This window comes from Poecilia latipinna, unplaced genomic scaffold (assembly GCF_001443285.1).
Source record: "Poecilia latipinna isolate Pla-1442-1.1 unplaced genomic scaffold, P_latipinna-1.0 Scaffold107, whole genome shotgun sequence".
Lineage (NCBI taxonomy): Eukaryota > Metazoa > Chordata > Actinopteri > Cyprinodontiformes > Poeciliidae > Poecilia > Poecilia latipinna.
Window position 1 is genome coordinate 487,970 of NW_015112723.1, and position 16,016 is coordinate 503,985.

The following is a 16,016-nucleotide window of genomic DNA, read 5'->3' on the forward strand; positions in this document are numbered from 1 at the left end:
GTGACGCGAGACAGACACACACGTGCGTGCGCGCGAATATATATATATATATATATATATATATATATATATATATATATATATAAACATAAACTCAATAAAACCCAGTGATGAACTTACTGCTCCTCTCCACTAGATAGCAGTTCTTAAGCCATACAAACTTCTGGTCATATAGATTTTGCAATCCTGATGTGAATGACCTACTTTTCAATGAGCCAACGTGCACAAATCAAAATAATTTCTTTTCTCAGATCATCGTTTTTTTTTTCACATGGAGTTTATTTTTTCAGTGCTCGTTCTGTGGTGCGAATAGAGATTGCGTAAGTCGTGGAGGAAGAAAAACGGGCCTCTTTTTTTCCTCACATTTCTTGGCTTTTATCATGTGCTTCAGTGAGGCCTTAATGTCCCTGGATAAGGGGTAAAGTAAAAGGGGACACAGAGGTGTTCTGGAGCGTGACAACGCTCCGACTGGTGTTTCGATCTCCGCAGGGACGCTTTCGATGGCGAACTCGGGGCCTCACACCAACGCCTCGCAGTTCTTCATCTGTACAGCGAAAACCGAGTGGTAGGTTGCTCGCACGTCTTCACAGAATCCCATAGCATCCAAGTGTGTCTCTTTACGGGGCTGAGCTGTTGCGTTTCAATTGGCAGGCTGGATGGAAAACACGTGGTCTTCGGGCAGGTGACGGACGGCATGGATGCAGTCATGAAGATGCAGTCCTTTGGTCTACACGACGGAGGAGTGCTCAAGACAATAGTCATCACTGACTGTGGAGAGATCAAATAAAAACCTCAGGCTACTCTTGAATGCAGTAGTTATGCTCTCTGTGTTTATGATCAAGATGATTAGGATTTGTTTAAAACTGATATTTATCTTAATATTGTATGTGAAATAATCAAGATATTGGTCAGAACAGGAACAATATGATTAATCTCAAGTGAGTAACATTTAGAAATGCGTACAGATTTTATTGATATAATAATGCAATAAGTACTATTGAGACATATTCCTGTTATTGAGAGTGCTGCTCAGTAAAATACACTAAGAATACACTTTGTACCATCCGACTTATCTATGCAATACATTTAATAAAATCAGATGGGTTTGTTTTTTTCACATCCTCTGTGTTTTTGAACCCTGTTTCTATCACAAATGTTTTGCAATTGTCTCTTGGTATGGGGTTTCTGTTGCCTAAGAGTCAAGCTGTCTGCGTCTGTTGTTTTGTTTGTGGCGAGGCAGATGTTTCAGTGTGTGAAGGAAGGTTGTTAAGCTACTGAATGCATACTTTCGATGTAGGTTCTGCTGAAACGTAACCTTCCCAAATATGTCGCCTGCGTGGGAACATTGACTGTGTTGGTCCAAATTGTGTATATGGGATATAGCTTAGCATTATTGTGTGGGGAAGAGGGGACTTCACAGATGTGCAACTAACCCAAGAACCCATGCACCCACGCACGCACACACACACACACACACACACACACACACACAGACACAGTCACAGCTGGGTCCTGAGATACTGAATGACTCCAGTCTGTAGCTCTCAGCTTTTAAACGCAGCACCCAAATTTGTCAGAGTGAAATACAATTTCCTATTCTTTAGTTATTTTTACTTTTTTTTTTTTCCTATTCAGCCTCTGTCAAGCTTTAATGCCATAGGCTTACACTTTCTTTCTTTGTGTGAGCAGTAATGATTTGTGTTCACTGATCTGAGCCTTCCCTCTGCTTTTAGACACAGTAACACCTGAAGACCATACAGACAAATGTATTTTATTAACTTTCCTTACCGTGTGATAAGAAGGATCAAATATCTCTTGTTATTACTATACGAAATACTCAAGCTTGACTTCTACAGTACCTTCAAAAGCTAATTAAGAGCTTTTGAATGTTTTACAGTTTCTCATTACACATTTTTTATTAGAATTTGCTGTGACAGTCCAACACTAAGTATTGCATAACTGTGAAATGAAAGAAAAATCAGATAGGGATAATTGTGTGTGTGTGTTTTTTTTGTGTGTGTTTTTTTTCACAAATAATGCGAAAAGTGTGGCATCAGTCTGTGCGGGATAGTATTTGTGGAACCACCTTTCTCCGGCAAAAAACAGTTGCCCTTTTTTTTTTTTAGGATATGTGCTTTTGCAGCTTTCCACATCCAGAGACTGAAAATTCTGCCCAAATTTCTTTGCAAAAGAGCTCGAGCTCAGTTAGGTCAGTTTGAGATTGACCTTGAATGTCATTTTTTTTTTTTTTCATTTCTTGCCACAGATTCTTGATGTGATTTAGGTCTGGACTGTGACTGGATCATTCTATTGCTCTTGTCTGCATGTTTAGTAATGTTCTTTTTTTTTTTTTTTACAACTATTTATATTGAGACTCTAAATACTAAATTAGGCTGTTGCACTGGATTTTAGTTAAGGATGTCAAAGTAAAAGGAACTGAAAACAAATGCATACCACAAATGTCTCGTTTTCTCACTAGTAAAAAACAAAACAAAAAACAAAAGGGTGAACAATTTTTTTCTACCGCTTCACAGCTATCCACTAATGTGTGTTTCCTCTATCGTATAAAATACAATAGAATCCATAAAGCTAGTGGTTGTGATGTGAAAAGGTTTTCTGAAGGGCCTCGCCTTTTGTTGCAAAGCCTTGTCAATAACTGAATTGCTACACACACCGTGCACTTCTTCATACTCGCTCAACTCCGTTGTTGTGTTAAATAACGTTTTACAACGTCTCTTTATTTTTAGAGATGAGATTTTAAAAGTACAACAGCAGGACGTACTCTGAACTTTCATGCACAACTAAGAAGCTGTTTTACAGATTGTTACAAGCTGCGGTCTGATTACAGGACATGTGCTCCCTTGTGCCACCGACCCTGCTGGTTTTAAAGCTTCCCGAAGAGAGAGAAAAAAAAAAAGTTCCACTTGCTTTTTTTAGACTCTCACTTCAGCACAACCGACTTCCTGTCCTTTGGAGCAGGATGTGACATCCCCCGATTTGAATACAGTTACCAGATGACGAACATGTGAACTACGGTATATGTACTCCGGGTTCAGTCAGTGCAAGTGATTTGGTTTTTCTGGAACCACAGAGGAACTTGAGGATGTGTTTAGATTTGCAAGTAGGATCTTTATTTGAAAGGCAGAAGGAAGAGGGGAGGAGGCCCGGGCCAACCCGAAAGCCTGAGAGTGGGTGGTGCTGCTCATCAACCTAATACTTCGTGAAAGTAAATAATGAAGCGACGTGAAAAGGCAAGCTCTCGCCCCTAAATGAAAGCACATGTGTCCTGACCTTCCATCGTTTGTTTGAATTCTCAGATTACATTGTTGCCATAGTGACTCCCCCCCCTGCTCACGCTCTGTTTGGGCTAAAAGATGTTGTAACAAACTTGGTATAATTTGGGTCTCCACCCTCTCTTAGTTTGTAGCCATTTGGAAAGCACAAAGCACCGAAAGCTCAATATTGTGAATAAGAAAGCTCAGCCCGGAGGAGAGCGGCGCTGTTCTCGACACACGTGCAAAACAATGACGTCTTGACAGCTGGGACCGGCCGCTTTCTCCGCGAAACGACTCGCATTTATCACCCAGCACCCGTGTCAGTGAGTGTCCCTTTTTTTTTTTTATGTGTCTTTGGGGGGTTTTCTATCCACAGCCAGACTCTGGGTGTTGAAATGCGAGGCCTGGCAGCTTTATGTGTCTGCTATCTTTCAGCACTTTCACGGAATGTTTTCTTTTTTCTTTTTTTAAAAAAAAGGGGTTTTAAACATGTCTCACTCGACTGCGTAACACAACTACCACGGATAATCCCTTAGGAACCTCTTCACCGTAATCTATGTCCTGCTTAGGCGCTAGAGCCTTCGAAGATAAAAGTGAAACGACTGTAAAACAGATTTTTGTTCAGCTATTTATATACTTTAAGTTATATCGCAACGACAAACTTGACTGTGTTTTATTGAGATTTTCTTTCATACACCAACATAAAGTAGTGCTTTACTGTGACGTGTTAGAAAGAGGGTGTAGACAACATTTACTCTGATATCCCTTGATAAAATCTAACATCCACCTGTGGCTAATTGAATCCGAGTACAAATACAGCTGTTCTGTGAAGGGGTCAGAAGGTCATTTGGGAGCAAATGGCATCAGTAAGACCAGGCAACACACAACAAAAGCTCAAAAAAAGCCCCATTTAAGGTCCATAAGAAACCGTGTATGGTACAAGAGACGTGCAGAAGGTGCTAAAAATGACATGTATTGTGCTGTGTGAAGGAAAACCAACACCGCACATTACCCCGAACACACTATTCTAGCAATAAAAAGTGGCAGTGACATCACCGTGCTCTGGGGGAAGTTTTCGTCTCCCAGCAGAAGTGAAGCCGGTCCGAGTTGATGGGAAAGTGGATGGAGCAAAAATACTGAGTAACGCTGGAAGAAAAGCTGCAAGAGCCAGGAAAAGAATTGAGACTGAGTGGGAAGGTTAACCTTCTCGCAGGACAATGACCCCAAACATTAGAGCCAGGTTTCAAATCAAAACCTATTAAAGGATTAAAATGGTCAAGCAAAAGTGCAGCTGGAGCTGCTTTGCCTGGAAGAATAGTGGGAGAAAGTCACTGAATGTGCAAACTGGTAGAGACATCCTCCGAAGACGCTCCTTTAAGCTATGAACTCAGAGGGTTAAATACAAATGCACACCTCACTTTTCGTCTTTTATTTGTAAAAACAAACGATAACAAACTGAGAAGTCAGGTATCCTTTCCACTAACTACAGTAAACGGCACTACTCTCCTTTGGTAGTTTATAAATTCCTTTTAAACTACTTTCATCTGTTGTTGCAACATGCTAAAATGTGAGAAAGTTCTTCTACACTGTACTGGAGACATCAGGAATCAATGAGGAGGTATTGGCTGAAAACCCGACACAAGATAAATAAAAACAAAACACACTTTGAGCAGTTATAAATTTGCCTTTTATTCATCAAGCTCTCAACAGCTCCAAAGCACTAAAATGTTTTCCCATCTATCAAATAAGGCACATTTTGGAATGCCGTTTCATGGACGTGAAAAACAGACCTGTGGCCGACGCTCCAAACCTCTCCGGTCCATGTTTCCCAAAAAAATAAAATAAAATAAAATAAAAAATCATTCACCTCTCGCCTGCGTTCCGTCCAATTCAAACATAACATTATTGCAATATTGCAATGCAATCATCTCAAGAGATACACACACACACACACACGTACACACACACACACACAGCACAGAGAGAAACAGAACGTTCCAGCTCGACCACATTTAAGTGTTAACACATTACATTCAGTAAATATGTGTTAATCAGAGGCTACACTTCTGTTAAATGTAATACTTCAGGACTAAAGTTGCTGATAATGTTAAAACTACTGTAAAGGATTTAAATAATTGTAAATTGCACAAAGTAATATTTCATCCAAATCCAAACACATGCACATGCAAACTCGGGACAGTTCTTTGTCAAACACACCTTCCTGACAAAAGCATAGCACGTCCTAATCTACAAACAACTTTTTCTTCTTTTTTTTTTTGCTAACAGTTTCCTGTCGTCGCTGCTTTAAGCAAACTACATCTCACAGTTTAATGTGCTTATACAGTGGTGAATATCCATCACTAGATAAGAAACAACAAAAACATCATCTCTGCATGTTTACACAATGAATCTGCATATTAGTGTTTACAAAAAAAGAATACATACGGCCTTAAGGCGGGTTAGTCGCATAGCAATGTGGGTTATTTAACACTGCTACCACGTGGAAAATACAATGGCTTATAAATGAGAAACGGTATTAATTATGTACCATCTTTTTCTCTAATAACATTCTATGTAGACATCAATATTTCCTTCTTAGTGAAACTTTGTTGCATATTCTATACAAAAAGTGTTGTAAAAAGTCTTTCCATAAATATTTCTGCAGGATATTCCTCCAGACGAGTGTAAAATTAAAAACAAAAACAATTTTCCAGCTTTGATTATTTCTCAGCAATAGGCCCTTCTTTATAGACACAAACAAACAAACAAAGCTATATATCGATAAACATCGGAACTCATGGCCATCAAATATATACATAAAACATCTTAGTCAGGGAAATAAGCTGCAGATTGCTTTAGAAATTTCAACATCTAGCAATGTTTCCAAAATACACATCTTATTCATAGAAAACAAAAAAAAAAAAAGCTAATTCTGTTCTGATGATGTACTAGAAAATTCAAAATAGTCTACAAGTTCGTTCTCTGTTTTTAATGTCTTCCGTCATTTGATTCTAGAGACGACATTTATAATGGCACCATTATGTCCCGTTTCTGTGTGGAACCAAATAACACTGTTACTCATGAGGTTAATTTATAAGGCATCATTGGTATGTAGTCTGGCAAACCAGTTAGTGTCACTGAACAAAGCAAAAGGAGAACATTAACAGTAAGACAAATGGATTGTTCCCATTAACGGATGACTGTAAGGAGTCTGAAAAAAAAGATTTAAAAAAAAAAATAAAAAATCCCAAATCTTCTGTTTAAAGGGGCACTCCGCCAGCTTAATCAATAAAGTTAGTCCATTCTCAGGTTTTGAAAAACCAACACCTTTTCAAGACTGAGAAAATGACGTCAACAGCGTCCTAATGACGCGTAATCTCACTTAATCTGGAAATGCCAAGTAAAAGGCTTCTGAGTTTCAAGCAGAAATGCATCAAGAAGACAACCCATGACTAGGACTGACTTTATCCCTAAAAAAACTATACACCTGACCATTTTTCACGTCAGTGAATGTGTCATAGCTAAGTCAACCGTTTACACTGACAACACTCTTCAGTGTGGAAGTTGTAACGGAGGAAAGAAGACTCAGCTGTTCCGGTAGTGCTAAAGTGATCTAAAGTAAAGCACAGAGGCTGTGAGAAGATTCCAGAAAGGAGCAACTTTCTATAGAGACACGTTGCCTCCTCCTGCAGACTGCTACTTTTAAACAGGGAACGAGACGTTTGCAGATAACCGGGAGCCAAACATATTTAATTAGATTCCTTTGTTGCCCCCCCCCCTCCCCTTTGATGAATGCAGTTTTGCCTGTTATGAAATGTACTGGAGTTGAAAGTGTTGGCTTTGTTTTGGGAATCAGCTTAAAGTCCATTCATTTTTACATCAAATGAACTCAAAGAGGCTGCAGTTTACAGTTAGAAATCCCAAGTTTCGGTGATGTTCTGGAGAACATCATTTAGCTTTATGTTTTATTGCATTCTATTTCGTTTGCGGAAAGTACTGTTTTATTTTGTGCAGCTCTTAAAGAACTCAGAATTGGTGAAAATGATCAGAAACAGGTTGGCGATCTCTAATATTTACATCTTGACCATTGACACCACATGGCGTTCACAGGAAATCAAATCACAAGGGATCTTTACACCTGTCCTGTGAATGCAATGTGATCCTACTGTTAATGGCACAATAAGAGGTGGTCTTTATGTAGACACATGGCCAGATGCCTTTAGTACTCAATAAGAAACAAGTTCTGTGCTACAATTAGGTGCCAACTGTATGCATAAGCATTTCATTGCAAGCAGATGAGAAATGAAAATGCACTAAAGCCTAAAACTGGAAAAAAAAAAAAAAAAAAAAAACATCTGGTCTTTGCAAACAAATATCCTCTAAGCTAGTTGTATTTAGCAGGAAAATCAGATTACATCACATTTATGCCAGGCATGAGTCGATGTACTTTCAGCTCTCCATATGTGATTTAATCATCCCAAAAACACAAGTTAATGCCAGGTGTGATGTCATCTTTTAACAGGCAGTGTAGTTTATAAAAGATTATGTTATGGGACCATATGGAAAACAAGTTAGTGGGATTTTGAGTTTATTCCAAGTGACTGAAAGTGAGTAAGACATTTGCTTTTGTTAGTGTTAAGCCTTTCAGCTTCGTGGACTAAATCCCTGGAGTGCCCTTTTAACTGAAAAGTTGGCATTTAGCTTCATTTCCACACACACAGCAATGTACCAGTATGACTCCAAATACTGCAAGTAAATGTGTATGTGTTTTTTTTTTTTTTTTTTGACAAAAGCAATATTTTCTTGGATAAATGCAACCACAACAGATTATAAGGAGAAACAAAACAAAGCGTGAGGTCCAAAGTTTTATAAGCATTTTGTTCTGTTGTGAGGATCTAAAAAGAAATAACATCTATGTTGATATTCCATGACAACAGACCACAGTGGGATTGTTATTGCCAGCTGGAAACGCTGGTCCAGCAAACTGCTCTGAAGCGAACACCCGCCATGCCAGTTCAACCGCTAATAGAGGGGCTTTAATCTTTTTCTCATCCTTTGTCACATCTTGAACCTCCATCAGACTTTCTGAACATCACAGTTAGCACATACACAGTTCCACCTCTGAGCCCACGGCACTTACCCTTCGCCCTTGAAATCTTTTGAAGGCACGTACGTGTTACGGTATAAAAATATACTCAACCAGCGTTTAAAAGGCATTCAGATACAGTACATATAAGGGGGATCACAACTCGCATGGAAAAGAATCCTTGAAAGGTAGATTCCAATCGTTAGAAACTAATACAAAAGTCCCTCTGTAATTCTTCAGATCTACACTTTGATAATACCTCCTGACGTCACAAAGCTTATGACAGAAGGCACTGAAAAACGGACTGTGTTTACATCACTTTCAGTATACATAACAATTATCAGCTTTGCCTTTCGCAAGCCAGAGTTCAAATTCAGTTCCTCCACTTAGAAATGATCTCTGCACTTATTCTGAGCTTAAAACGGATAGGTCAGGATTTTCAAAGTGAGGTTCCGTTAAAAAGTTATAATTAACCAACATCTTACCAGTAGTAGATAACTTCCTAAAAGAAAAGCAAAGACCAAAGCGAACAGCTACCATCCTACACAAGGCACATGCCAGTATTAGATTATCACAGTATGATAAGCTTGAGTAACAATACTAGAGTATTGCAGTATTTACAAAAAAAAAAAGAAATATATATATATATATATATATATATATATAAACATATGCCTAATTAATTTATGACAAGAGAGCTACAATTATTCTAACTGCTGCTAAATAATTAACATATTGCTAATTATTGCTATAATTATCTTATATTTTACATTTGCTTACAGTTATTTTAATAGACTTAAAAACTCTAAAAAGCACCCACAAGATTTAGTAGTAGTTTTTCTGTTCTTATACTTCCTTTTGACTTCATGATTTTACTCTTGGAGTAAAATTGGGAAGGTTAGTTTCCTTCTTTCAGCCACACATTTGGCAGTCCACAGTAACATGTGGGGGAGGGGGGAGCATAAAGATACTTATTGCTCCATGCTGTCAAAGAAGACGCTGGTGACTTCTGCAGTCTCTTTTGAATCTCAACATACAAACTTTAAGCTGAATGAACGGCATAATGGAAACATTTTCTGGTACTGAAATTGTATCTTTGAAACCGCATGAAGATTAAATATCAGAAAACAGCTCCTGCCCACTCCCAAATCCAAAACTTTTAGTTTAAGAAGGGACTACTTAATGAACCTGTAAACCCTTAAATTGTTTGCATTGGGTTGCTTTTACACAGAAGTCAGTTATTACTTTTAATATTAGGAAAATAATGAAAGTAGGAGACAGAGCACCAATAACCTTCCTGTATAAAATCATGCTGCACTTTCTCACTTTCTTCTCCTCTATAATTTGTATTATTTGCTCACATTTCAAGTGTTAGCTTTTTGTTTTCTTTGTTGTTTTTTCTCCATAGAAGCTACATCTAGTCCGTTTCTGTCTGGTTTTGCTTCGGCTGTAGTACCTTCCTGGAGGAAGGCGTCGGCTGAGATAAGGCTTCCATCAACTAATCGATCTCCCTCTCCTGCTGTTATTAAAGGACCATTGTTCCTCTCCCATGTTGCAACATGATTGCTCGGTATGAGGGATTGCTGTAAAGTCAACAACAACGCAAGTGATTGTCTACTGTCGCTACGAGCTCATCCAGGCTGCAAGTCAAAGACTAGATGCTGGGTTTCCTCTTTTGACATCACACTGAATAATAAACTGAGCTTAATGTACTGTTCGATAACTAGGATCAATTGGAATGTATGTGTGATTTCTTGTGAATTGGCGAGGTATTAATAAACCGAATTTTTACCAAGTGTAATTTACCTGACAGAAAAGTAAGGCAGTGCAAAAATACATAAAATTGCATTCACTTAAACAGCTGTAATATTTTCCTTTTTACACCGATATATATATATATTTTTTATCACAAAGTTAACCTGGCAAGAAAACCCCTACGTGGTATTTTCAGTACCTGGATCACACAGGAAGATCATTGGTGGTGCACTGCCTCATACCTCCATTTCCTGTGCAGATAACCCCCACTGTACAAGGGATAGCACTTTAAAGGTTCATGCCAGACATTTTTCCTACAAACTGCTGGCCCCTCTCAGACTAGAGGTTAGCTTCAGCCTATGGATTCAGCTAATTTGGATTTATGCAAAAATAAAAACGCAAACACGCGTCGCATAACTTTTAAACAAAACCTCTCTTCAAATACCCTGAGCCATACCGTTGGCCTTCCTGCATAGCCTCCCTACTCAGCAGTTAGCTACTGGACACAATGGTGAAGGCTTTGGAAATATCTACAAGATATAACTACAATGCATGTCAATTCATTTACTGGCTTGTCAAATGCTAGTGTAACAGTTTAACTTCTAAGTTATATATATATATATACACTAATTCAATTCAAAGCATTTGCAAGAACTTCATTGCTGTAAAGAATACTGTTTAACAAGATCATATTCAGAGAGAAACGTGTCCTATAGATTGACTATTCTTTTAATTTGAAGCTACAGTAATCTGTCCGACATCTGCTGCTGCTCAATACAGCTATCTCCAAATTTGCAAAGCTAAGAAAAATCTCCAGAGGGGTTCGGTGAAACCGCTTCCGTCAACATTTTCAAAAATCCATCTGAGGAGCGACGCTATACGACTGAACCTACAGTAGTTCCTAAATACACATGGACGCAGTAACACAATGTGATACACAAACATAGAAAAAAAATATTCCATATGTCCCAGTTAAAATTCAAATTGCACACTAGAAGAAAAAGGAAATAAATATGTGAAATGTAAGCTCGGGATGTATGGCACTTTATCCCTCAGTTAATTCACAGTTAGTAAGATGTGCTGCTGACCCCGAAAACGAACGGTCGAAGGCCTTCTTTTTTTGTTTTACCATCGCTAGAAGCCCCCTGACTAAAATGTTCACCACATCGCATACTTCACTTGGCAGGAAAAAGGAAAGCAGATCTCTGTAAACACAAAGCCAACGGTGAGGTATTGACACTAAACATATCGTCAGTGAGACCAATACGATACATGCTCGGTGCTAATTCATCGACACGTTAATTTGCTGGAGTTAAATATACATTTGGAGTAATGCGGTTTCTAGTACGTGGTTTTACAATTTGTTGGAAAGCGTGCAAGATGAATGATCCTGATCTTACAGAAGGAAGGTGTCAAATGAAAAGAGAGAACTAGAGCTACCGTCTGGAAGCAGAGCGGATAAGAGGGGAAGACCTGCTTGTCAATAGGCAGATAACATGAGTTATGATGGGAAAGTTATTTCCCTCTGGGTAGAGATGATTATTGCACGCGGCGGCAGTAGTAGCCCAGGACTTTACATTTCTCACACAGGTGTTGTGGGTGCTCTTTACTCTGGTCAGACACATCCAGGCCATCCGGCTTCTCCAAGGGTCGCTGGAGAAACAAACAAAACAAATAATGAGTCAGGCTAATTAAGTAAAGACTGACACGTCAGTTTTGACCTGTTACCTGCAAGGAAGTGCTTTCCACCAGGTCGTTTGCCAGATCCTAATATAGTCATAACCTCTTATTGCCAACAGATGGCGCAAATCTGAATGTTTTTATGTCCTAAAATGTAGTTCTCAGTTCTGGCAGAATACTTACACATCGATACCAGAGCCCAAACTCTGATTGGCTGAATAGTCCCACACGTTAACTCCTTCCCTAAATCGGCAGGCGCGGCCTCTCCGGTGGTAAACGTTTACAAAAAATCCTGTTCACAAAGTTTTCTTCTTCTTATCAAATTCATTGATTCATTGACTCCATTTTAACTGAGGCGTAAACATTTTGATGTCAATCAGAAATAAATCCCCTGTTTGTGATAGAAATCCTTCACTTAGCAGTGGGGGAGGAGGGGGAAGAAATCGAATTTCAAAATGATTTATGGAGGCTGATAAAGCTGAATTGATTATGCACATTTAAATCAAGTAAAGCTGTTAGTTACTACACAGTTTTATCAGCAGTATGTTTGGCCTGATGCACATGGAAGTTCTTCATAAAACAGGTTTGGACTGAGCACAGTTAGCTCAGAGATACATAAAGCCTCAGCATGCGTTAGCTGTACCAGAAAAGAGGGAAATTTTCATCTGATTATGATGGACTGTTTGGAAATATTAGCATCAGGTTTCTTGGAATCATTATCAGCTACAAAGGAAACGTTTCAGAGCGAGCACGTTTGGAGGTGATTTTAACAGCCCATCTGGAAATTTTCCCCTCTCATTTATTCCTTTCTTCTCTGGATTTTTCTTTTTTTTTCTTTTCCCCCACCTCAAAACACTTATTTATTCCAACTGTTTTAACTAAAGGAAACCCAGTTAGCATGGGTCATTACAAAGAGATACTTCAGACTTCCACTAATGACTCTTCCAGCAAGATCTGGGGCTTTACTACTGCTGTGTCAAAGACGTTAAGTCCCAAAGCAAAACTGGAAAATCTAATGGAGATTTTATGGTGCTCCCACAGTGGTTTCAGGGAACCGTGGTGGACGCTCTTTCCCCTGGTGAACTGCAGTGGAGCAACAGACTCATTCAGACTGAGGAAGTTAACTGGCTACTATTGTCCTATTGAAAACTAGTTGTGTGTGATATAACAGAGGGATGTTGTGAAATCAAGATTCGACGAAGTGTGAAAATATTAGAGTTGGGACTCTTCTGATCCTATCTGGTGTTTTTCTTAGATCAGATATCAGGGTGAGGCCACAGATACATAATCCCAATCCAGGAGTGGTTCTGTTTGATGTCAAAATAAAAGGCTACAGCAGCTGACTGAATATCAGAAAGTTGTTTTAGTTTAGATTTTTGAGCTCTCATATTCTGTCTATCAAGGAGAAACTGCGATGTAGAAATGTCAGCACTCTGTTAGAAAAGTTATGTGTTTTCTAGGATCTGGAACATGTCTGTGTTTCATTCAGGCCATCAATCACTAAAATGCTAAAAAAAAAAAACACGTTTAAAATGGCAACTTTTTAGGTATTTAGTTGTTGAGCTTTTTGTTCACTTCAAATGCTGCTGTCCTAAAGTAGATACCTAAACGTTTGATCTCACAAAGCACCACCTATTTCCACAAAAGTCCTTCTTGAAGCTGCAGTCTCCAGCGGAGCCTCCACCTCACAGCTCCTCCAGACTAGCAGCAGCAGTAACTAGCAAATTGGAATTGAGAGTCTGCTGAGCTCATCATACAAACTACGTCTCAGTTCAACGCTCCTAAGAACGTCATATAGTTCGTATACAAAAGGCTATAAAAAAAAATAACACCGCTCTTTTAAAATATTTTGAATACAAAAAAGTTGACACCCAATCAGTTAAAGCTGAAAATTCCTGGCATGGCTTCCAGATACAGTTCAAATCGAAATAACAATTTAAAGTTTATTGTTTAAAAAAGAAGAATGTAGTTAGTTTGGCCAATATTCTTAGGGATTGGATAAGGAAGCATTTCACAAAACTGAATTTTTATTAAACCCAAATTGAAGCTTTGCTTTCAATTGTTTCACCTGTGACACATGGGGGGAAATCTTTAATTTCCAGCTTCAGGTTTTGCAAACGTTAACAGAGAGCTGGGCCTCTAGCAGTCAGCCTAATTTTATTTCTGGAAGTGGAATTGCAGGAATGTGGAGAAGCATAAATATTAAAAGATGAAGTGTTTGGGATAAATATATCTCCAGCTGGAAAACAGTGGACTCTTTCTTCGCCTCTGCACCAAAATAAGCTCTGAGAAACAGTTTTTGGACAGAAAGCAAAACGCTGTTTGTGCAGCATGTTAATTGCAGCATGTGTGATTTGGAAAAAACAAAACAAAAACAACATTATGGCTAATATGATTTCATGTTTTCTTCCTGAACATGACAAGACTTTTTGCCACTTCTTTAGTGGCAGAAATTCCTAAGTGAGGCATTCATAAATGCGTTTTTCTTTGAGTCTTGAGCAGATTAACTGCCTAATTCCAAACATTTATGCGTCAGGAAATGTAATTTGTTTATTCAATGTTTGTACATCAGTGTAGATAAAGAGGTTTTTATTTCCCGTAAGTGAGGCCATCTGGGAAATCCTTGAACCAGAGTCTGAATTCAGTTAACTTCAGCTGAAATGAGCCAGACTCCGTGTGCAACATTTTCCCACTCTGATCAAGTCACGATACGTTGGCTGATGTACCTGTTTGTGTGGATAGACGTTGATGTGGCATTTGATGCATTCCTGTCCCATATTGGCCCAGGAGTTGCCACTCATCCACTTCCTCTTACACTTGGGGCACTTGTACTCGCCGAAACATCTTTTCTTCCCTTGGTAAGGTGTCAGTCCTTCCCCTTTGGGTCTGGCCTGTCACGGGAGAAAAATAAGAATTTCATTCGGCTTTAGATCCTTGATATGATAAAACGACAACAAACAAACAAAAAAAGCAACAGCCCAAAGTTGTTGTTTTCCTGCAGAGGGACATTTTAAAACACACTTCTGTAGCACACGGGTAACAACTGGGTGTTTCCATCTTTGTTGCACTCATATCACACGCAGAACACTCCTACACACGGTTTTGGCTCGATATGCGGTCATATAAATGACGTTTGCTTCCATTACAGCTGTGTTAAATTATTCCTCTGATTCTCAACAGGGAGATGATTGCGAACAGTCAGTCAGCCATGAAAAAAAAAAAAAAAAAAAAGCATGGGCCCGAGGACGATATTGTCAAAAAGCGCCGCCCCATGACTTCATGTTGGCAGCTGTATTTGGGCCACTATAATAACATTTGGTAAAGAGAATATTTCCCCCCCACCCCCGTATAGAAGATTGTCGCAAACATACACCACAGATGACATCAACAGCATAAAACTCAGGCTGCCAAAATAAACCAGAATGTAAATGTATCTGTTGGTTTGTTAGAGCGTGTCATTATCAATCTGAAATCTCTGCTCGGCTCCAGCTCTCTGTCAGATAAGTGGAATCAAGGGAAATTTTCAACGTGCCTTTATTTTATTTATTTATTTTTTTTGCACGGAGTGATATCAGATGTGGCAGAGGAAAAAAAAAAAAAAAAGAACTCTTGATGCACAGCATGCAGGCAGATGATGGCAGCTCTCCATAAAGTCAGGAAGCTCTTTGGCCTTTCAGTGATATCTAAACTATCTTGACACTCCTGACTCCATGCAAGATCATTTTTGGACATCTTGGATGTGGATGACGAGGGGTGAATGGGAACAAGAAGAAAGATGACAGTCGGAGCAGTGCCTTACGACCGTGAACTCCTTGAGCTTTTCCACATTGTTTTTTTCACATTAGAACCACAACCTTCGTTTTATAATTTTATAACACACAATTGATAAGCGAAGGACAATGATATATGATTCTCAACAAATTTTTTAAAAATCTGTAAACATGCATTTTTACTCATCCCCCTGATTTAATTCCTGATTTGCGTATCTACATACTACTTTACCGCATCAACTACAGGTTGATGCCATCAACTTGCAGATACATGGTAATAAAGTGCAATGCAAAACGATATAAATGTTCATTTGTTCCTGTTAGTGTCAGCCTCATAAATTATTTGACCTGATAGGCCCAAACAAAGACGCCTATGTTCGTTTCCTGGTTGTACCATGAATGTTGTGGTTATTTGCATTCCTACCAATGGTACTTGTACTTTTCTAAGCA

At 38.8% G+C, this 16,016-nt stretch overlaps 2 protein-coding genes across 3 annotated transcripts in view; one reads left to right on the forward strand and one right to left on the reverse strand.

The window, feature by feature from the left end:
* Positions 1-1,119, forward strand: part of ppifa (peptidylprolyl isomerase Fa) — a 6,630-nt gene extending 5,511 nt beyond the window's left edge. The window contains exons 5-6 of the mRNA XM_015027794.1: positions 490-565; positions 652-1,119. Coding sequence (XP_014883280.1) covers positions 490-565; positions 652-787 — 212 coding nt within the window. The 3' untranslated portion in view covers positions 788-1,119. The remainder of the gene's footprint in view (positions 1-489; positions 566-651) is intronic.
* Positions 683-16,016, reverse strand: part of zcchc24 (zinc finger, CCHC domain containing 24) — a 53,152-nt gene continuing 37,818 nt past the window's right edge. Inside the window, exons 3-5 of one of the 2 annotated variants that reach the window (XM_015027792.1) lie at positions 14,523-14,687; positions 11,694-11,769; positions 683-768 (exon numbers count right to left, since the gene is read on the reverse strand). In XM_015027792.1, the coding sequence (XP_014883278.1) occupies positions 728-768; positions 11,694-11,769; positions 14,523-14,687 (282 nt within the window). In that variant the 3' untranslated portion in view covers positions 683-727. Of the gene's footprint in view, positions 769-4,944; positions 11,770-14,522; positions 14,688-16,016 lie in introns of those variants that run through there. The other variant, XM_015027793.1, reaches the window with a different exon arrangement.